This window comes from Diadema antillarum, unplaced genomic scaffold (assembly GCF_040938485.1).
Source record: "Diadema antillarum isolate AM-2024a unplaced genomic scaffold, OU_Dant_1.0 seq00000204_RagTag, whole genome shotgun sequence".
NCBI lineage: Eukaryota > Metazoa > Echinodermata > Echinoidea > Diadematoida > Diadematidae > Diadema > Diadema antillarum.
This window is the reverse complement of record NW_027271263.1, coordinates 39414-64404: the sequence shown is the minus strand read 5'-3', so window position 1 is coordinate 64404 and position 24991 is coordinate 39414. Positions and strand designations below refer to the sequence as shown.

General features: G+C 37.2%; 1 protein-coding gene across 1 annotated transcript in view; it reads right to left on the bottom strand.

Moving 5' to 3' along the window:
- Positions 1-749: 749 nt before the first annotated feature.
- Positions 750-24991, bottom strand: part of LOC139728875 (formin-binding protein 1-like) — a 59062-nt gene continuing 34820 nt past the window's right edge. The window contains exons 11-16 of the mRNA XM_071639809.1: positions 21541-21650; positions 19992-20124; positions 12409-12453; positions 5548-5756; positions 3557-3636; positions 750-2009 (exon numbers count right to left, since the gene is read on the bottom strand). Of these exons, the coding sequence (XP_071495910.1) occupies positions 1870-2009; positions 3557-3636; positions 5548-5756; positions 12409-12453; positions 19992-20124; positions 21541-21650 (717 nt within the window). The 3' untranslated portion in view covers positions 750-1869. The remainder of the gene's footprint in view (positions 2010-3556; positions 3637-5547; positions 5757-12408; positions 12454-19991; positions 20125-21540; positions 21651-24991) is intronic.

The following is a 24991-nucleotide window of genomic DNA, read 5'->3' as shown; positions in this document are numbered from 1 at the left end:
TGCCATGTCTTTTCACTCTCCTGATCATTTGACATATTGTGAGATACGAGGTTCTGTCGCCACAACAGTGATATGACAAAGTCCAGATTTAACTCCAAACTTGCCCCAGAAAATCGAGTGTCCTCAACTCTCTTCTTTTAAATTTCCTCCATGATGAAGCCCATCTTGGTCACTGTTTGATATGAAAATAACCTTGCATGCCTCACCCTGATGTTCATTATGACTGTGCATACATCTATGAATTTTAGGTTAGTTTAGTTTATGTACAATAAGTCACATCACTATCATAGATTCTCTGCCACAAAAAAACTTTGTTCATTCAAGTTTGACCCCTGGAGCTGCAGAACACAGTCCCTGTTTCTGATGTTGGATAGAACATCAGGAAGATAGTCGTACACATACATCTCACTAGGCACCGGGCAAGCTTGCTTTCTCTTAGTATCACAACATAAAGACACATTCAATTCTTCAAGGAGATTTCGGCACACCTGGGGAGACTTTGGCAACTCCCCTTTAGTGAATTCCTTCTTAGACATCACAGCATCGCCATTAAGGATTCCACTTCATGGCGTCCAGCATGCTAGAAAGGCTCAAAGTAGGAGCAGGTGATGGCGGAGGTTTTAAAAGGGAGTCTTTATAAATAGATGCATTCTCCAAGAAGAAAAAAATAATTGCAACGGAGGAGGGTAAGCATTGCACTGGCATCAGGCAGAAACAGTGGCGCTGTCATACCGCTATGTGTTGCAATTTAGTGGTCATCTACGGCTCTGGACGATTAATGCTGACCATTTGTGGTGGTCTCCTGTAGAGAAACCCTGCTGACCACAGCCCTCTTCTTTTTCCTGTGCATTCTAATTTCACACACGCAAAGACAGACCACAGTCTGTCTCTCTCTCATGAGAGACGTGATATCCTAATATGAGTCATAAACAAGAACTAGGACATTAAACTTTTGATATAAAGCTACCCGGATACGATCATATTACCATCACAGATTTTGATCTCCAACTGTAGAAAACAGTGAGTATCTCTGACCTAAGCCAGCTGGAGCTATTCATACTGGGTTAAACCTATAAAAGAAGTTATGCGACACAATAGTATTATATCATGTCTACGTCTCTGCATAGATACATAAAAAGAAAAAAAATACTGGCATACAAAGAGTGCTAATTTGAATGTCACATGAAGTAGAAGCTTGTTCTTTATCTTTAAAAGTCTACAACAGTCACAACTTTTTCGAACATGCAAAAATTCAAATAGATTGGACTTTACAATTCCTAGTTACACGAACTCTGCCTGGCATTGGTGGTGTTAGTCAAGTGGTTGAAGGCGAGATATAAAACTACTCAAACATAAGTGCCATCCTACCGAAAAGACAGGAATAAGCATCCATAAATACAAGTACCAGTTTTTAAACAATGTCCCAAATATCAGAAACACGTCACGGCCGAGAATATATGTGCTCTCATATCTGATTTATCTCAGTTGTCTCTTTCAAACATCAGACCATTAGACAACTTCCTTCATCATGCACAAAACAGGCAAGCAGCCAGCACTGTATGACTAGAAGATCAGTCCTCTCTCTACGGAATAATCATCGGCTGACCCGTCATTCACCAAGAATGGCCATCATCAAGATCCATTCTGGGTAGAGGGAAGGCCGTCGGATGATTTACTCCAGAGATAAAGGTGTCTAGTTCCATCGATCAATACTTCTTGCGATAAATGCAATCTGTCTCTGTGTCTCAGACATAAGATCTCACAAACTCTTCATTGCCTTCGCTTTTCATGACTTTTCCTTCCTGCTTAAAAAAAAAAAATTAAGAGTCCATCCGTCTTCCTACATCAGTTCTCTTGCCACAGACAGCATTAGATGATTTGTATGTATGATGTCGGAACGTAGCCCTCCTTGTCGTCTCGTCGCACTCGAGTCCAGCCGTCACCACTGTCCATCTCGACAACGTCCATTTCCTCCCCGCCTGCCACAGATAATAGGTTGTCGTCTTCGGCTGTGGGATTGGATGGTACAAGAGAGTAAGTTGGGGTATAGTGAGGAAGCATTCTAACAAGCATCTAGAAACTGGTACGTACACTTGGTGCAATCATTCAATTAGCTGTAAGAAAAAAAAAATGAAAATATAACTTTCTGTAAATCTCCAAGTAAATCTGCATATGTGTAAAAAAAACAAAAAACAAAGGAGACTGAAGTGCATACAGTGTGTATTGTACCAAATAACCCATATAAAATGAAAGAAAGATATTATTAAGAGGGGTGAAGAAGTCAGGTGCGAGTTTCTTCACTTTGTCTCCCTCTACAAATTAAATTTGTTAAGATCGCAACTGGTGATCTGTAAAGAAACAAACATGTCGGAAAAAAGGAACCAATGGGACTCGAACCTGTCATCTACTGCTTTCCGGGCAGCGACACTACCACCAGGCTGTCCCCGGTTGCCGGCAGTGACACAATGAACACGGTTCATTGTAATGGTTCCTTTTTCCTGACAGATCAGCAGTTGTGATCTTAACAAATTTAATTTGTAGAGGGAGACAAAGTGAAGAAACTCGCACCTGAACCCATATCGTCGCCGGAGTGACAAGACCTTGTATCTGACATTTTGGTGAAAATGACTTTTTTGGATTAATGGTCAAATAATGGGTTAAGTGATGTCCTGTCAAAATCCCAACTGTCTTACCCCAAAAATAAAGCCACCACAGCATGTCAAAGGAAAGGCTTTCCCATTCGCTATAGTGCTTTGGGCGGCATGTTTTTTGGCTCTCCTGAACATTTGACATTTTGTAGGTACGAGGTCTTGTCGCCCCAGCGATGATATATAACTTTGACAAAATGCCAGGATAAGTAACAAGGTAGCAAAGACAAGCAGTGACATTCATATTACCCTCAAATGCAATGTGACATTACATACCAGGGGAGGAAAAATATATAAATACATAACAATGAATCATACATTACTTCAATACCATGCTGCACATTTGGGAGCAAAAAATCAGCATGTACCACTGAGAGAACAAGATTTGCATAAGCCTTGAAAAGTGCATGAATTTCTGTTGCAGAGAGAGTTTTACTTTGTGTGTGTGTTTTCTTTCTTTTAATAAAAAAGCTCTTGAAGAAATGTTCTTGAATTTGAACTCTTTAAAATTTGCACAAAGGTTGATGAAGAGGGCGGTGAGTTGGCTCAGTCGGTAGCGCGTCTGCCTCACGATCACGTGACCCGGGTTCGGACCCGAGTCTGGACTGAGCAAATGTTGTGTGTAAGCATGCCGTCCCCTCTAGCAAGAGGCAAAACACTCTGTCCCTCGGATAGGACATAAAATGGAGGTCCCGTGTATGAGAGAGTAACAACTCATGCACGTAAAAAATCCTGCTTCATTCATTCATCGCAAAGAGCAGGGTGTTTGACCCGGTGAAGTGGTCCCACTTCACATCCAACTGGACCCCATGGAAGACCAGCTAGTGCAGCTGAATATGGGCTATCCAGCCATCTTCTCAGATGGAAAATAAATAAACAAACAAACAAACAAACAAAGATGGACTTACACTGGAAGTCGTAGAGGACACTACATTTGCAGATCGGCTCCTCCTGTTCGTCAAAGCTATTCTGGCCTCCCCAACCGGGACTAGGAGACAGAACAAAGTGGGAAGGAAGAGAAAAACCATTAGCATTGACTCAAGGAAAGACAATGTTTTGATTACGTACACACATCTCCCAAAGACTTGAATACAAGCACAATGTTTCAGAGGTTAGTGCATCAAAAAGGCTGTTGGAAGGGAAAGTTTGGTGTCTTCAATCACACATTCTCAGAGACTCCAACCCCAAGCACCTTCTGATCTGGAGATTCTCCCGCCTGAAACCCCTAGCAAACGGGAGACTTCAACTTGATGTGCACGAAGTGCGAATTTCCTTGCGGCCTGGGTCCAGGGTCCGCTTAAGGGCCCTGGAAGCTCTAGGGTTCTAGATGCTCTCTCATGCTATCTAAGGCTTATTTTTCAACATACGGTGGTAATAAGTCAGAAAGAATTTCAAGCGGGAGAACGGGAGATTTTGCAAAAATGGGGTCTCGGCGGGAAATCTCCCATCGAAAGAGGGAGAGTTGGAGTCTCTGCATTCTCACTTGGCATATGTTTCAGGCATTAATGAGACTCCAACTCTCTTTCTTTGAGGACATTTTCACAAAATCTACCACTTCAGTTTGAATTTCTCCAGCCAGCTTTTGGTGTGTGTTTTCCTTTTTATAATTCAGCTTGTTCCCACCCAACTTAGTTTTGTCATATATGTGTTCATGAATAAGGCTAAGATAGCACCAGAAAGTATCTATAACCCTCGAGCTTTCTGGGCTTTTTACTGGATTATGGCTTCACAGGGCTGTAGCACTTTGCATTCTTAAATGCCCTATGTAACATTGGGAGCAGTGAATTAAAAAAAAAAATGTTTAATTATCACATTTGGTGACAGTTCATTTTAGAAACAGTTTTTAGTAAAACTACAGTATGTCCCACAAAAAATTACAATCGGATTTTCGCAATGATAACTTCCAATATGATTAAAGTGCCTGAATGCTATTCCATGGTCTATAAGTATAACGTCTTACCCATATTTTGCAGAAAACCCCATTCAATTTGGTTATGTGGTCACAGAGAAATGTGAATCGTTGTAAAGCATGTCATGGGTCTGATTCTTCCAATTTTAGCACTTGGATGCTCTTGGAACTGCATAAAGTGTGAACACAATGGACAGAACTTGGAGGGAAGGTATTCCTGACATGCTCTACAAAATTCCTCATTTCTCTTTGACCACTGAAGCAAATCGGATGGGGTTTTCTGTAAGATGTGGGTAATAAGTTAGTTTCATACCCTGAAATCGTATTGGGATTGATTCACTATTTTTGAAATTATCATTGCGGAGGGTCCCGTTGTAAGATTTTTTTTTTGACATACGGTATTGTTCACATCTTGTATGTATATCTAACAATATTTAACATTGATTATAATGTTAATTCTTCATGCTCATTTTTCCACTAATTGATTATACTGATTAACATTTTCATGTTGATTTTTTTCTCGAATTCCTAACTCGCATTTCAGAACTATTTTACAGCACTACAGCTGTTTTTTGTGTGTTTCTTTTTAAATCTGCAAATGTTAGCAAGGGGCTTTAATATGATTGCGCACATCACTTGAGTTTCCCCATTTACCAGGGGGTCGAGGCAGCAGAGTCTCTAACTTAAGAGTCTATGTGTTTTGTGGGTTGAAGTCTGTTGGTGTATAATACAGAAAGTACAGGATATGAACTCATTGCAATAATTCAGAGGTATACTGACATATGACAGAAAAGGAAACATATGGTAGAATTTTATCAATATCTCATCTACAATTTGACTGCACCAGCTCCCATCAACAATGTTGCAAGCATCCTAAACCCTTTGAAGACAGGCTGATTTTGATACAACATGCATTTCCCATTACAGCTAAATACAGGTCTATTTGACCTTTGACCCCCACATTTTTTCCCCTACTCCCCAAGTCTTTACCTGAGGGGTTCCCCTGCATTCTGGCCGTCATGTTCCGTCATCGTCAGCGGCGTTTCGGCCCCACTGGGGGGCAACCTCTCCGACTCGGCCTCCCGTGCCTCTTGCGTCTTGAATGGTGGCTGCGGTGTGCTGTGGGGTGTGCTGTGGGGCGTGTTCTGCGGTGTGCCCTGTGGGGTGGGGGCTTTGCCTTCAGCGTGCGCTAGGTAGTTCTGTGGCACACAGAAAGGCATTATCAAATGAGCACACATCAAAATGTCATGAACAAATCAGATGTTAGTCATGTATGGCTGTTAAGACAGCTCCATGGAGCTTCTGTTGCTTTTGCTACCTTTTACTGCCTACAATGAAGCAATCCACACACTATACAAAAAATCAACCATGACAACTTTATGGATCTTTGTATCGCATCCTACATTCATATCATATTTTACTGAAAATATACTAAATCTATCAGATTGTAACTAAAATGCAAAACGTTTAAAAGACAATAAACTGAACATCTCCCTATTCTAAAAATGACTTTGTAAATACCCTCGCATGGCTACTTTCTTCTCTTACAATATTGCAAAATATAACTATTCTTTCTTGATAAGAAGAAATGACATTGATTTTTAGACATTCCCACTACTTGGGATTTCTTGTCTAACACACATCTGTCTCTTCCTAAAGATCATTTTTAGGGCTAAATTGCCTAGTTTGGCAGTTTTCTTTTGGAGTTCATTAGACAAAATCTTAAAACAATTTACAATCATTCTTAAAATTGTCTGAAGTCTGTCGAGATGTAAAATGCAAAGAGATACAAGACACCAAATTTGTCAAAACAATCAGAACAAGTTGCACATTGAAGACACTGCAAGAGCTGAAAGCCAACTTTACAATGAACAAAAACATTGAACAAAGACATTGAACAAAGAAATCTTGTGCGATGTACCTCAAAGGCATTGAGGTAAAAAAAGGATCAAACATACAAAAAAAATGGAAAAAAAAGTGGACCAAACATAAACAAAAATCCATGCACACATAACATTTGCAGACATATGTTGTGCAAAGTTATATTGCAATTGGGTATAGATATTTTTCTCCTTTTGCAAGTTATTTGCTCAGATAGTGGCAGAAAATATGAAATACAGAAGAACTTAATGGAGTCATGCATTTTACTTGAAATGGATGTTGTATATGTGTTTTTATCAATTTAAAGACTGTTGTGTTCTAATGTAGATACAGACTGCAGGAAAAAGGTTCATGCTACTTAGGCTTAACTGTCATGCACCCATATCACCCATTTGATAGGTATATATAAGAAATAAAGAGCTGATTTTTTTTTTTTTTTACTGTAGCTTATATATATGCATCCTAGTCCCTCAAAATAAAAAAATAAAAAAACAGAAAAGAAACAAATCATTAGAATATCAGGATAAGCCTTTCACACCAAATTAATGTTTTTATACTTTTACAAAAATATTATATGCATCGAAAATATACAAATATATATCAGAATATGTCATTTCATGATTTACTAGCATCAAGGGACAGTTTAAATATCAATGTAACAAACAAACAAGAGGCTTTCTGCATATGAAAGAAACTTTTAATTTTTTAAAGCAAATCAAGGGGACAAAACAAAGTCTTGAAATAGAAATTAATGCAATGGAAAAATAATGATCGCTGTATTTTGCATAATGATTAAAGCAGCTGCTATGCTCAACACTAGACTGATGGTATTATTGTACAATTATTATGATAACATCTTTAACCTAAACACCACTACGACTTGGGAGAACAGCTCCTAAATCAAACTTAAGCAGCAATCAAAATACTAGTATGTGCTTATAAAAAATATCATAAAAATTCCTCTCATAGATTACATTTTTGAAACTCTGCACCTCAGCTTTATTGTGTCTACATCGGTACCTATCACACAGCTGCAATATGAATAACAGATTACTTCTCGGTGACAACTCTCCATTCAACTACTTAATTTTTAAATCTGAATGGGGTGATGTCCCACCAAGCTGCAGTTACACAACACTCATTCTCCCCCCTTCCCACCATCCCTCCCCCTCCCCCTCCCCCGATCCCTGCCTCTGTATCAGACCTCAGGCTGCGTCAACGTACGCCATGCAAGTGCTCGTCCCTACAGGTATCAAAGTATCCTCTACTTCTACTACTACCACTACCAGGGAGGTGAAAAGAGACTCTTTCTACCTCCCTGCGACTACTTCTACTACTACTACAATCTAATTTCTCCTCCTTGCTCTCAGCGTGCAGGCAGTCTTAGCGCGGTTACAGAAAAACCTTGATCTCAGCAAGTACACTTTGCCGATGGCCTGGCTCCTCTTTTTCATTCTCTTCACTCTGCTCCTCCTGTCCGCATCCCTGCATCACACAACACACATTGAATGGGTCAAGCGCATCATAGACTGAGGTGATAGCAGCGGGGGCAGGTGATGCATTCCTGTTGCCGGGCGGGGCATGCTGTGTGCACTCAAAGCTCAAAATGCAAAGACAGAGCATAACAACAACAACAAAAATTGCTGTGCATCACAACCTCTGTCTCTCTCTCTCTCTCTCTCTCCCTTTTATTCTCAAACTTGCTCCATCTATTCATTTCACTGTGCTCTTTAAAGGCAGACAAAAAAAAAAAAAAATCATGCTATGTTAGTTCTTGGTGCATACTAAAGCAAAGCTGTGCAAGAGAGGATCCCACTTTTACTTTGAGAAACCAACAAATCAATGAACATGCTCTCTTTCCCTAATAACATAAATAAGAATAATAAAAAAAGAATTCCATCACTTATTTAAGCTCGATTTAACTATGATGATCACATCACATATAAAGAGTTCTGACAGTTTTAAATTTGATGATGCGTCAATGTGTTAAGGCCTAATGAATCTAATGCAAGAGTTTTGATGTCCATCAATATAGTATTCATTTTGATTTAGATTAAGTATAGTGGTCAGGTTTACTAGAAATAACTAAAATGGGATTTCTTTCTACAGAGACAACATCTTCATATCATTTTTGGCCAAAAATTGAGATTATTTACATTCTGCATGTCTGCTCATGAAGTATATGTCTTACTATACTTAAAATCCACATTTTATCTCTGAATTACTCTTTACGAACAATGACATTGAAAAAGTGCTAAATCTCTTTAGATCTTTCTTACAAGTCTGTCCGTGATGCCCTTTGCAGCTTATCACACCGCCGTCTCCCCGAATCAAGCTTTCACAACCAACCAGCTACACACCGCATGATTTTACATCTTGAATGAGAGAAACTGCCTAATTGTCAAAGTTAAGAAGATTTTTTAATTTAAGAAGACTGAAAACACCACGAGCACAAGAGCATCACTCTTATTTGCCACATCGTTCTTTAATCTGGTACTGAATGATCTACGTCCTTAGAAAATGGATAGTGTTCCCTTGCTGGCATCAATATCTGGCAGAAAAGAAATCTCAACAAAGGATGCATATCAAATATTGCATATCAAATATATAACACTGGTACTATTTTCATGCTAGTGTTTATACAGTTCACTCTCACTTTAACGAACTCCTATGGGCCAGCAGTTTTACTTCTTTTGTCAAATCGACATTTGTTATATCTGAACAATGAAGTATATAAAGACACAGATTATGCTTTTGGGACCTGAATTTTTACTTCATTGTATGGAGGGCTTTGTTATAACCATTTTCGTTACAATGGGAATGCCCTGTATCTCATTCACAATAACATCACATTCCCTCTTGACAAACACATCATTCTATCTTTTTATTTTTTTAAAGAAATGACAGGTGGCAGAACACTGAATCACTTAGGTATAAAATGATGTTGAGAAGGAGAGACTGACATTCGGGGAAAAAGCAAATGCGAGAGATATTGAAGATGAGAGAATGAAAAAGAAAGGAAAGTATCATCCAGTAGCTTCATAGGATGACTAATAAGAAGTACTGTATTACCATATGAAATACAAGACACAGGAAAAACAAAGAGAGAGGGAGAGAGGGAGGGAGAACTGTAAGGAGGAAATAAAATTGCTGTCAAATAGTTTTCAATTTACAGACACAATGTACATGCATACAAGTAAACTTGACAAATGCAAGGATCCCACAATACGTCGACAGCGACATCAAGTCAGAGAAAGAAAAGGAGACACAGATAGATAGACATATAGATAGATAGATAGATAAACAGATAGATAGATAGATAGATAGATAGACAGATAAATAGACAGACAGATAGATAGATAGATAGATAGACAGATAGATAGATAGATGGAAAAATAGATAGACAGATAGATAAACAGATAGAAAGATAGACAGATAGATAGATAGATAGACAGACAGATAGATAGATAGATAGACAGATAGATAGATAGATGGATAGATAGATAGACAGATAGATAGACAGATAGAAAGATAGATAGACAGATAGATAGACAGACAGATAAATGGACAGATAGATAGAGACATATAGTATAGATAAAGAGACAGACAGACAGACAGACAGACAGAGGGAGAGAGAAATGAGAAGGGGGTGAATGACAAGGAGTGTCCAAATATTTGTTAAGCATTTGATTTTAAGATCTACTTGCAGTCTTTTCTCTGCTTATTGCAAAAATTAATTCAAACTAAAATGCCCTTTAGAGATTGCAACCATATTTGATAGATGCTAGTCCTAACTAATTTCTGCAACTCTCTTAGATGTAAAAAACATTACATCCATACTACAGCAGCTGCCAAATGCAGTTTTTTTTCTCTCGCAAATTTTGAGTGCACAGGAAAACTTTGCAGTTATTAGATTAGGCAATTGTGACAGAAACTGGTTACTCTTTGTTGAACATTGCTGATGCGACAACACAGATACAGTTATGTGGGACCAAGACAACCCATTTTAAGTTTGTGAAAATTACACCTGTATCTAAAACCAAAGTTTCAGTGTAATCAAAGTTACACAATACAATTATCAGCAGTCTTTACAGGCTTTTAACATCAATGAAAACATTCTTGCTTCACTGATCAATACAAACAATTCAAATATTGCATCTCAAAGTCAATATGGTGCATGTTTCTTGCAACAACAACAACAACAACAACAATAACAAAAAAGACAAGGAAAAAACAAAAAGACAAGGAAAAAAAATAAAAAGAGAGACCAGCTTAATGTCCCTGAATGCAATGGACTACCACCTTTTTTACACAGACCAAACACTTTCAATACCTCCTAGGCATGCACACCACTACTGATATCAAAACACACCATTCATTTCACTCTGTATCAAGCAATCACGGATGCATTTGGCATAGCACTATGTCACTTTTTTGTTTTGTTTTCTTCTACACAAATTGGCAATGCAGTCAGCAGCCACGAGTTTTGACTACGAGGTGAGTTTGTTAGTTTCAGCAGAAGTTGAGCTGTTCTTTTCGACAAGCAATTTGCCCTTGAACGAGAGGCCTATCACATAACTATGGCACACATTGCTCACTGAAAAAACAGAACTTTTATGCAAAGTCATGTTATCATTAATCTGTATCTTATGCCTCTATTCCATTGTACATCTACATAATTACCATTTTACATATCTAAATAATTATTAATATATTCATATTCACAATACAAGCTATAATCTTATTTAATTTTCATTTTCCCACATCATTCCGTTGTGTCAAGAGCGGATGAAATAATTTCTACCAGATTCCAAGTTCATTCTTCTGAATGTACAAACTTTACAATCACCTTTGGCCATGGATTTATAAAAATCCTGAAATTTCTCCTCACTTTATTAAGCTCTAAAAAAATCTTTGGTGACAGGCAAGCAATAATTAGTAGTCCAAAACCTATACAGTGGCTCCAAGAGAGGCAAATATCAAAGTGCATTCATGCTCATGCACAAAACCACAAATAAAATAAAGAAAGCTAATCAATTATTTCTGAATTCAGAGGATCTCTTGTCTTGTCTTGTCATACAATGTCTCTGAGAGTAATTAATTTCTTTTGGATGGACTTGTGTGTGAAGAATACAAAGGTATTGTTTACCATTGGGATCAGTGATTTAAAAAATGTTCGAGCTATCACATTTGATACAATCTGTATGTTACTTGTATCACAAAACATCCTACCATATAAAAAAAAGTGCAATAAAGCCTAAAATATAAGGAGATATCACCGTTTTTCTCACTGAACCATAACTGTAGATGGTTTATTTTAGAAACAATTTTATTACAACTACTGTTCACAATTTGTATATTTAACAATACTTAAATGTTTATTCTACTGATCAACATTTTCACATTCGTTGTTTCTATCCCTAACTAACATTTTAGAACTATTTTGAAGCACTAAAGCTGGATTTTTGTTTTATCTTTAAATGGTAAATAATGCCTTCAAATAATAAAAATCATGTTATTTATTGTTTTTCCCTTCGTTCACCTTCAACTTTGAATGCATACATGCGGTGTTGGTAGCATTATAGCTCGACAATTACAAAACAGTGATGACAAGTGTCATCAAGTAACCACTGAGGCTTGCATGACATAATACACCATGTGAGAAGTTTACCTTACATTCAGCACACAGTTTACTTCAAACAGAACAAACAAAATCATACTAGGGTACTTTTCAAAAAAAGATATTTTCATATATACATATATATAGATATAAATCATGCTAAGCAGCAATGCACGGTCATGCTGTTAACGAAAAATGGGAGGAAAAAAAAAAACAGAACCAGGCATTTTGATTATCTAAAAAAGAAATAAATCTTCTTTTAATAAAAAAAAAGGAAAGAAATAAAAAGGAGGAATGCTGCTCACAGAAACACAAAATGCAAGAAGTAGAGTAATGTGGACAGTACTTACACTCGGGAGTGAATTGTTTTTGTATGGCGAATGGCCAGTGTACTTCTAAAGTCAGATATGATGGGTGAAGAAGTGTCTTAGAAGTGGTGTTCTCTCCCGCCGAATAAACATAACGAAAAATCGTCAGAGACTTGCACGGGAATTTTGTTAAATATTTGAGCAAGGACAGCAAAATAAATCAAAAGGAGTTTAATATATGGTGGAAAAGCACATTGGGCTTTTCAAAGATAAATATATATTTTAAAGTAGATAATCAACTCAAATTTTTGTTTTACTTTAAGTGTGAGCTGGACTATATTATAAAGCTCACGCTGTTCTATTGTTTTTCTCTCATTTTTCTTTGAGAGAGAGTAAAAGGTGCAGAGTGTAGTATCTTGAGCTGATATATAAGTATAATTTAAGAGAGGTAAATATTCCCTTACCGCTTTCTGCAGAGCAGAATACCATATCAGAAAAAAGATGAAAACAAACAGTTTAGGCATTGAGGTTAAAGATTATTCTATCTAAGTGCTGACTGAAAACAACTTGCTGAACAACAAGAATCACAATTTTTCACCTATTTATCAACTTTTTAATTCCTTCTTGTTAAGATCATAAGAAGGAAATGGCAAAGAGTATGATGGTTACAACAAACATGTACAAAGTGGCTGAATACTGCACCTATCATTTTATGAGTACAGTTTATTCATAATAAATCAGAAATGTATCACACACTGTCTGTGTGAAAATCCACTCCATACTCGACACATTTCCAATAATTCAAATGACACTCTAGTATCTTGTGCAAGTCATATCAATTCAGGCATGAGGATAATTTCTATGGCAATTCTCACCAATCTTCTAATAAAGCTTTCACTGTTTTTTCTTTCATATTTGTGACTACCATAGACATATGGCATGCATACAACAAGGTAAGCTTGTCACACACAAATACCATCATCCAAAACTGAGTGCAATTCTAAAAAAAACACACAAAAAAACCCCTCTTTTCTTTTTGTCCACAAACAGCAAATCCACTTTTTGTCCACAAATAGCAAATAGCAATGTCTGTGCCCTTTGAAACAGCAAAGATACATTTGCAAATGCAAAGCAAGACATACTTTTCCTATGTACAGTTGCCTTCCTCCAATAATCTCTCTATCCCATTTTAGAAATGAAGCAAACATATTAATCAACTCATATTCTGTGGATAACTGCCCAGATGCTAAAACATAGAAATCTCTGTGTAAGGGTCATGCCATTCCATGCTTTTCTACCCCAAACCAGAATGAATTTTGGAAATGAAAACAATCCCGGGTAACAAATGAAAAGCAGGCACGTAGGAAGAATGCATCACAATCTCAAGCGGTCAGTATGCCAGTATACTAGCCTTGCTGTTAATGTTTCTAGTCAGCGTAAAATCAAATTTAAGCAGAGGCAGTATCAATCAGCGGTCATGCCATTTCATTGTTAGCTCCTGCGCATTTTTTGAAAAAGAAATCATTATCTATTAGTCCTGAACACGCACATCATTTGTGTGCACACATGTGACCTGCATTATGGGGCACTTTCCTACAAATGGCAAGTAGAAATCTTAATGATAGTTCTAGCATACTCGAGTAAACTTTGTTCATACTTCTATGCAATCTTGCCATAAGGACACAATTTAGCACTAGTGGTCATAACCCCTTGGATGCACTATATGGGTCAATATCATCTCTGAATTCTACTCTACCATTACTACTTTATAACAATAAGGCAACTAGCATAAGCAAGCATATACAATGTGAGAGAGTTTGCATGTGTCTCATTTTAAGTGGTACTATTGAGAAAAATAAGATTCATGCTGACTTCATGTACAGCTATTAGCCAGTCATCATCTCCTATTATAACCCAACACCTATCGGTACAAATGTCAACCCTGTCTTGTTACAAAGTACAGTCCAAAAACCAAAGCAAAATAAATGTCTTATGAGGGCTGTAAAGTACTGCTAGGACTCACAAATGTGATCTTTCAAACTACATCACCTTCTGATAAATCTTTTATGTTCTTCAACCATTAAAAGGAGTCCCCTGCAAACTTGAAGGAGTGGGACATATTACCTTGATATAAAAAAGAATACAATACACACTGGTTGTTGGTAGGGTACATTTCCCCACCCCTCTCCTATACCAAGGGGTGTAAAGTTAGCCTTAATTCAGGTGAAGGAGTGCAAGACAGTGCTTCATTCCTGCAAACTTCAGAAGTGATAAAGCCACTTCTGTTAAGTACTATGTGTCTCTCTACATCTATGATATCATCTTTAAGCCTCAGTTTCATACTTGACTTATGCACTAATTTGTTTATTTGTAAACTATCTACATATCTACCTATTCATTGTATGTGTGGAAGATCAGACAGGTGCACAAAAGCAAAAGCAAAATGGTTTGCACAAGAATGTGAGGCATAACACTGCTAACACTAATAACTGGTACTACAGTGTATCTTCATTTCACCATTACTAAGGTCTGGAAAGCTGAAGGACAATTTTCATGACTTACAGGACCATTTATCCCTCTTATCTGCCAACCAAGGAGAGTATCAACATTAATGTCATGAATACTGCCCTCTTGAGTTGGTTGATATCGTTTGTGATGGTAGAAACCTTGAGGCATGCAATCTAATTATCTCTTCCTACTGATGACACATGGACACTCCTACACTGCACAGCCCCTACTACACCACAATAGTCCCTTCCATAACCATTCATGTGATGGTCCTGAATTTGAAAGCATGATGGGATTCTAGATCAAAATTAGGCTCTCTTTAACTTGAAACTCTTTTGACTGGAGAATTTGATATAACTTTGTAAATCCACTTCATTGACTTCACAATGGAAAACAAAGAAGCAAATTCCACATGTCTCATTGCTATTCATTAATCCAGAAGTGAGCTTTCACAACATATCACATAACCCACTTGACTATCACAGTAAACGAAAGAAGAAAAAAAAAACCCCACCAAATCAAAAGGAAAACCTTGCCCCATCTACATTTTCCCACGATACAAGATGCACATGAAGTTCTCAAGACTACTTCAACTGTCAGTCCTTCCACTTGCAAAAAGGAGGACATCTTTAAACTCTATGGAACAAGCATTGTTATTAGGGTGACTGTATTTTCACTTTCAACCAATGTCTGTACTGTACACTGTCTATCAGTATGTGTTAAGCATGAGTCTACTTTCAAGATCTAATTTAGACACATCATGTGAAGTATCTTTTGACATCACATGCACACAAACCATAAGACATGGTTTCTATTCCTATCACAATACAAAGCACAAAGAAAAAAAAAAAGATTGACATGCTATTCAAGACTCCTCACAGTGTGGTGGGAGAGGAATCTACTAATTTCTGACTGATTTCTGACTGATTTCCTAACCTTTCTGACTGAAAAAACATGGATGATTTGGCTCAAAAGAAGGAAAGACAGAGCAGTTCCCATAGCAATATGTAGTAAAATTATCCAGAAAAAATAGGGACTCCTATTGAAACGAGAGCTGGTGATGATCAAAATTCAGATTCTTTCCTCCAATTTCAGAATGGTTGGGAGGTCTGAATTCAACAAAACATTTTAAGCATTTTTTTTTATAGGAACAAATAGCAAATTTGTGGGACAATATTCATGGACACCTGTCATGAAAATTTAAAAACCATTTCTCTTTGTCTATCATTGATATAAAATTCATATCAACTTTCCACTTTCTCTTCCTTCTTTAACCCTAAAAAGACTGGGCTATTTTGGTAGCTCGAAAGACTGGGGGGGGGGCCTAAAGGGCCCCCCCTTAAGATCTCGGCCGTGGATCGCGCGATCGCCGCGGAAATTTGCACAATGGTAGTGTGCGATGTAATCTACAAGATCGTATATTCAAATTTTCCAAAATAGTCTTCTTTTATTTTATTTTGATTGATTATGCTAATCTATGCGAGAAATCAGACTTTTTTATCTAAATCAGTAAATAAAGCTCCAAAAGTGCTCATTTTTGGTCTAGATATTCTTTGTAGCATTCTTAGCAAATGTACTTGAAAAAAAATTCGGTACCAAAATTAATTTCTTATTTATTTTATTGTTTTATGAATTTCTTATGTATTTCTTTGTTTTTTCGACCTTTTGTTTTTGTTGTTTTTTTTTCAGCAAAATTTGTGGCAGACCCTTTTTGAAGCATAATACTACTAAAACAAATTGATTTTAGCCATTGAGAGTAAAAATAAGCATATTTATATGAACCATGTGATAAAACTTGATTTGTATTGACTTTGTACACAAAATCACATTTTTGAGCCATTTTCGGTCTCACGTGCATGTACAAAAAGTTATGTAACTTCAGAACCATACCCCCGGGCGTCACAAATTTGGTGTCAAAATGTGCGGGAAACTCGAAAGAAAAAAGTCATAGAGCATCGCGGCGAGAGCATTGCGTGTTGCTGAGTAATCGCGCGAAATGTCGAGGGGGGGGGGCCTTTTAGGCCCCCCCCAGTCTTTTTAGGGTTAACACAATCTACCCACGACTACCCCCTCTGTGTCGTTAATGACAACAGATCTTTGTATGTGCCATGCTTTTTTTTGGCCAATCTTATTTTCTTATATTCTTATAATCTTAGATTCATCAAGCTTTTTACATAGGGGATTTACGGGTGATTGATGTGGGGAGAAAATAAAGGGAAACACAAAAAACAAACTCAGCATGCATACACAACACAATGTTTTCTTCAGACAATCTAGGGTCAACCAAATGGCTAACATGCTTAGAAAATCTCTTAAAACACACTCAAGTCCAGTAGAGACCTTTTTCTCTTCTAAAATAGTACAAGTTAATGTTTACTTGTACTATCTTTTTCTGGTTTTCGTTAGTAAGGCAGAACATTCAAGCACAGATTTATTTTGTTGGTAAAAAATTCAATTTGAACTCCCTTCTTTCCCAGTCAAATAATCAAAACACACAAAATATTTTTAGATTTCCCAATTACAAGTTTTCGTCTTTAATGCAACACTCCAGCACTGTTAAATATGGCAATGATGTATTGAACAAAACCAGACAATGAAAAAGTGTAATGAAAGTATCACTACAATCTAACTAACAAAAAAAGGATATGTTAGCTAATATTTCAATATGTTATTACAAAAAGGGCATTTATTAAAAAACAAAACAATAAATGAAATACGGTAGTAAGTTCCTCTCATGAAAATACTGTGAAATTTGAAACATCATGTTAAGAGAGGGATTATTAAAGAAATGTCACAGTGTTATATTTGACATTACTACTCTTCTTCATTTATTTATTCATTTGTTTTCTTTTTTTTTCTAATTAAAGCTGAGTATTCAATGGCTGGTGTGAGAATTAACAATTCAGTGATGTGCATATCATTGCATGAACTAGAGCAAATGGGTGTGTGCAAACGCTATAATCTTTGATATCAGCCAAATCTAAATCATAATCTCTATCTGTATCAGAGGGGTGAAATTTCATCTTTATGTTATCATTAAGTTGCCTACATTTAGCAAATTTATCATCCTTGAGCTCCAAGACACTCAGAATCAAGCAAATCTCTTCTGTGTGTGTGTGTGTGTGTGTATTTTTTTCTTTTAAGCTTGACAGTAATGATATGAAGAAGGGGAACAAGACTTAAGATTATGCAATAATTGAACAAATGCTGGAGTACATAATCTGAACTGAGCAAAAAAGGATGTCACTACTCTTTTTTTTTTACAACCTTAATTGCAATCTCACTTAAAACAGACAATGTGAAATTTTTATACCTAGTACTTTGCTGCCATTTTATCTATTGTACCATGGTTTCCTCCCTAGACTATCTTGCGGCTAAGACCTTTTACCTCTATTCCCATCTTATTATTACACCCTTACACCTTTCTGAGACCAAATTAATATGAAGAAATTATAATAATGTGGTATCATTTTCCCAGGGTACCCTCATCAGTGCAAGCTCCATTCTTATGAGGGCCTTGCTATCATTAGTTTTACCCTTTCATGGCTGGATACCATCCTTTTGCACCGGTGCCATAGGGTACAGGGTAAAACACCTTGCATAAGGATGTATGCACCAGGCTGAGATTTGAACCTAGGACATAATCTTTAAGCATCCAAGGCCAGCACCTCTGTGCCATGAAGCTCCTACGCTTCTAGATGATAGTCAAACCTAGGTATAAACCTTACACACACTCCTTCACCCACATGTCAATGTATGATACATTACATGGAATGAAAACTAGATTGCATTATGGTGATTAGAAATGACTGTTTACTAGTAATAGCATTGGAACACACCGAGCCATGCATACGTGTATTAGAGGCAGACACAAACTGTACAAACATTGCAGAGGCAAACGAAACACGACAAAGCGTTTCCACAAATGTGATTCTAGCACAAATAGAATACCATGTACAATGTAGCTCAAGTAAATACATGTAGAGAAGCTTAGAATGTAACGGATGCACACAGAGTGAAATTATCCAAAGTTTGGGTGAAAATTTCAGATGTCTGGGTGAATTAATCTACAGTCTTTAGAAGATTGTTAAATGTCTTGGTAAATTCCAAATTCATTAGTGAAAATTAAGGTGCAAATGAGCAGTTGGGGTATATACATTTTACTTTGTAATTGCCAAAGCTACAGCAAACTGCCCATAGGAAACTTTATCCAACTTGTTTACCTCTGCGTACCTTACACTGTTAATCGAGAAACCTTGTAAAGGTCTTTAGGTATGAAAAGCAACTTACAAACCCGATCAGTGATATACGAATTTGAAAAAAGACACACACAGCATGAAATTGTAAACGTCATTTGGGCAAAACTTTGACATACAATATATGATCAAAACATATTTTATGCTTTCAATCTGCAAATTGGTAAATAAATCTTTGTATCTGATGTCGCAAATGATCTGCAATATAATTTTCTGACTTTGTGGTTAATACCAAATTTAGGTTGAGCTCATAAAACACAGCATGAAAAAGTGAATGACCGCTGAGCAAGACTTTGGTATACAATATATGATCACAACATATATGCTGTATTTATTAAATCGATGTATCTATTCATCTATCTCCTGAAAACTTACAAGTTTTTGATAATTTTGATTTAGATAATCTTTCTAATTTTGTGCAGATCTAGTGAACTTCGTCAGGTCCGTCTAATCTCTCTCCACAAATAGAATATGCAGTGGCATTTAGAGGTGCCAAGTTAATGAGAACAGGATGAAAATTTCAGACCTTTCATTTGTTAAATCTTGCAATATGATGTTCAGGAGGCACGGTGTGATGTGTGTGGGGGTGTGGGGTGTGGCGGGGGGGGGGGGGGTTGGGAGATATGACACCTGCTGGTTAGAAGGTGAAGATGAGTTACGGAGCAATGATAACGTGAACGAATGAGAGACAAGCAATGTGTAGAAGGTCAAAGGTCATCCAAATCTCACCCAGATGACTACCACTATGAGGGTACATGTAGTAATGCAGTCTTGGGGTGAGGGAGTTGAATGTATAACTGTGAAGGTGCACAGAAGATAATTAAACCTCTGATCACTGAAACAGGCCATGGGGTAACTCACTTGATATTTCGCCAATTCCATTCTCAATCCGTCCATCTTCTTCCCAATCTCGGCAAGCTGTCTGTCGACGCTGGCCGGGTCACCCAGGGTAGGGTTCTTAGTGTAGACCTCCCTCATTCTCTGCAGTCCCTCTCTGAATACACACAAACAAACATACAAACACACACAATGAAACAGAAATACACACAGATTATATAATACAACGTATATAGCCAAGGTTTTCAGCCATTCCCTCTCAAACACAGTGGCACACAGCTGCAGCACTGTCATACAATATTGTGTTTGAAGCCAAACAAGTTAATCACACCAAATCTGAGCATTACTTAAAGGACAAGTCCACCTTCATATACATAGGGATTGAGAGAATGCAGCAATATTAGTAGAACACATCAGTGAAAGTTTGAGGAAAATTGGACAATCCGTTCAAAAGTTACGAATATTTTAAGTATCTGCGCAGTCACTGCTGGAAGAGAAGACTACTACAGTGTATGTCACATGTGTACAACTATTTAAGGAAAATAAAAAGAGAATTTCACAAAACTTTACTTTTTGAATACAGTGCACATTTCTTCGACTTGCTACTGATGTATGTTAAAGGTAATATTATTCCCCCTGCCTTCTGAAAGAGAGAAGTCGAGTGTTCTTTTGTTATGCGAGAAAAATGGAAATATGTTGAATTTTCTTTATTCTTTCTTTATATCTTTGTACTCATGTGACATCACAAGCTCCAGTAGTCTTTTCATCCAGCCGTGACTGAGCAGAAACTTCAAAAATTCATAACTTTTTAACGGATTGTCCGATTTTGCTCAAACTCTCACTGATATGTTCTACTGATATTGCTGCATTCACTCAACCCACATGTCTATGAAGGTGAACTTGTCCTTTAAAGGACTAAGAATGGGGGGGGGGGGGGGGGGAGAAGAAATTACAATCCCTGTACACAGAGACTCCAACTCTCCCGTTTTCGACGGGAGATCTCCCGCCATTTTTGCAAAATCTCCCGTTCTCCTGTTTGAGATTTAATTTCTCCCGCCCTGGCTCTTTGTCTCCCGTTGGAAAGGATTTCTTACATATTTCTATCGTATGTTGAAAAATAAGCCTTAGATAGCACCAGAGAGCATCTAGAACCCTGGGAATTTCGCGCTTCGCACACATCAACTTTGAGTCTCCCGTTTGCTAGGGGTTTCAGGCGGGAGAATCTCCAGATCAGAAGGTACTTTGGGTTGGAGTCTCTGTGTACATGCCTTAAAAGAGTATAAATCCCTGGCAATACATTGTAGGTATTGGTACAGTGCTTCAATACATTAAGCAAGGAAGTACATTATACGTAAAGTTATTCCAGGTATGTCATTATACCCACATTAATTTTTATTGCTTCCTTTCATCTGTGTACAGAGTCTCCTTCAGTCAACAAGAAACATCCCTAAAAACACTTTATTTTATGTCTTGGGTATTAATGATGTACGGCAAAATGAATGGTATTGAAAAATTCGTAAACGGGATGAATGCAAGAGACGGATGACATAAAACGAGCTGAGATGGGACATACTTTGATTTGACCTCCGACTCAATGAGCTGATGCAGCTCCTCAATCTTCTCCTTGAGTTTCTTGGACTGCTGGTTTGGCGGCAGGTGGCTGAAGTCCTCCTTTGGTTCCTCCTGGTAGGGTAAGACCAGGATGATAGCATCATCAATGAACATGACATAATACTTCCCATCTCCATGGCAACACTTCAAACTCAATTAAGCTATTATAAACCTTCACCACAAAACTTACAAAGGCAACATTTTGGCCAAATCAATAGTCCTTGATCATGCAAAGATAAATCAAAACTGATTACACCTTGTCATCTACATTGATGAATTATTTCAATTCTAATGACAGTTTGGTCAGATTTTTTTTTCTTTATGCATTTTCATGTCTTAAGGAATATCAAAGTTTCGTCTGCTTGAATGACACAGAATTCACTTTTGAAAATGAACAATATAAACTGAACATGCAGACACCGAGCAACATCATCAATGCCATGCAACATCTGCATACAGGCACACTCAGAAAATAAAAGGCCAAAACAAAACAGCATTAACCAACAACACACTGCAGATCATCATTACCAGATGCAAGACAAAGGATCATAATGTCTGCAACTATATTACTGCTATTCCAATTTTTGTTGGCAATTTTAAGCAGTTAGACATGACACTGACATTATTTATACACTTCTGTGCATCAATGTTACTTATGTGAACATACTCGTATTATCAATTACAGAGATAAAAACAAAAAGAAAATAAATCAAGTAGTTGTTCAAATGGAATGTAATATTGGAGGATATAGTCTCCTTTTCAAAATGTTGGAAATGAAGTTTTGTGTGGGAACCAACTTTAACACTTACCAGCAAAGTTAGGCTACCCGTATGACAATGACAATGATTAGCACACCACTCATTTAAGTGTGCTCAACATAATTATGTATAAGTGGATATAGATACTAATGTGAATAATTATGAAGAGTGCTTTGTGTGATATATACAATAAAACTGAGTGAATCTAACAGCCTTTCACAAAATTGTAATAAAAAGGACCACCTCTTAATCCTATTTGCACGTGCCATGTACATTGTATAACCCCTTAAATAATCTGTATCTGTACATTAAATTGTGCCTTTATATTAGACATACTATATTCTTACAACATGATAATCCTATAACATGATATATTGTCATAACAATTCAGGATTCCTATGGCTCATAAATATAAATTTCCTCATTCTGAAAAATTTTCAGTTAATCAGTGAAAACATGTCTGGTAGAGCAGCTTGCTGCTATGAAAATTTTGATGACGATGTCAAAGACAATATTTTGATTAATTTTTTTTTTTCAGATGTTGCAATGATGTTTGAATTATTGATTAACGGTCAATATGAAATTCCAAAATGAAAAATAAAACAGATAAGATCTTCTATCTCTACCCTCAAATTCACCCTGATTGCTTTCTCTTTATATCTCTTCTTCAAGCACATTTCAAGGATTTTCTACATAATCATGACTTGAAATGTTGTGCTGGACAAAAAAGTGATGATTTTTCAATGGCCTTGTGCTCCCCATTAGCAGTCACCCATTCATAACTCTAAATCATATCACAAAATGGTCAGGATAAATCACATGGCAAACTGTGACCTGATACATTTATCATTCTTTTAAAAAAAAGACACAATGTTAATGATGATGACACAGCTAACCAAATTGACACCTCAATATCATTCTTGTAATAGTGCATTGACATAATTGGGATGATAATCACAGAAATAAGACGTCATAAAAACCAAATGAATAATTAAAAATCCTGCCCTGATACACAAATGAGGTATGTTATCCTTAGCTAATTCTACTTAAAGTCTTTGGGATTTCTACAGTCAGTTCAAAGTGTGTTGGTGATCACCTTTAATACATCATCTCTTTGTTTCAATTTGTTCTTTTGTCCTGATTGTCTCTTTGTTCAGAAAGTTCAGTTATTGTCTCTGTGTTTTTCACCTAAGTTTGATATACAGCCCTCTTTAAAGTTGGTGGTCAAACTGACCAGTAAGTCCCTGGTGGTGAATTGACTGGTCTAGAGATTGTAACTGGGGTGTAATACCACTATTAACAGAGCATGCAAAACAGAACACCGAGACGTGATGACCAAACTGTTTGGATGCATGTTGCAGGTAGAGGCACGACAAGCCATATGACATGCTGATGACATCTACTACGCATGCATGACAGCCAGGTAATGCTAGAATGTACCACCACACTACCGCAGCACTACACTCAAGTACCACATCCAGGCCACCAACAGATAGGCGGAGATTTGGGAGGGGTTATAAGATAGGGCGGAGCAAAGCTGCATTAAGGGGGTAGCGGCAAGCCAGAGGATGGGCGGGGCAGGGCGGGGCAAGGCGGGGCATACATACATACAATAAGAGTTTTAGAAAGATGCAGGTAGAGTTCTTGCTGGTATAGACATGATGCAAGGGGGAGGGGAGAATGGTTATATTAAGAGGGAAGCATGTTTTAGGGGAGAAAGGTGAGAGAGCAACAAACAGGTGCACAGGAGATGGTGTGTGAAGAGATACCAGGCAAGAGAGAAGGAGAGACTGGTATACGCTATCTATTTCTCTTCTCTCTCTTATCATGGAGTACGTAATTTCATTTGTCGTAATCCTTTCTGTCACATTCTAGCGAAGACAACGGGCGTTTATAGCTTTTCATCCCTGGAAGCTTCTCTTACCTCACTTTCAACTGTTGATATACAAATTCTTTGATATACAAAAAAAAAAAAAAGTGCAGAAATTATTGACACAAGACCATTGAACTTTGAAAAAAAAAGTCAAAATCACTCAGCAATAAACACTTCTACCAAAATACACTTTGACGGAAGAGGTTTGATCGTGGCAAACGGGTTACGCAGTACAAAATAAAGAGGAAATAATACTTCTTTGATGTTATAAAAAAAATAACAAAACACATCAAGTCTATGCAGAAGTCTTACTTCCATCTCTATATGACTTTTTAAACCTGGAAAAGATTAAAGTTGACTAAATTATCTCTAAGATCTGCCTGATAGGGTGGCTGGCTCATCCTGCATTACCATGGATAGTTCTGGGGGTATTAAAAGCATTGGTTAGGGTTAGTGTAAGAGTTGAAGAAGAATGAAACCTAAATATATACAACTATGTGGATTGAGTGAATGCAGCAGTATTAGTCAAACACATCAGTGATGTTTGAGGATTATTGGCAAATCATTGAAAATTTATGAGTTTGTAAAGTTTTGCTGCCGTGATTGCTGAATGAGAAGACTACAACAGTTCATGACACTACTGCTGGACAACAATATAAAGAAAATATAAAGAGAATTCTAACACACTTCCATTTTTCTAGCACAATGAAAAGGCACTTTACCTCACCCTGTAATTGGTAATCATTATTTTACCTATAACATATGTTAGTACAATCTAGAGG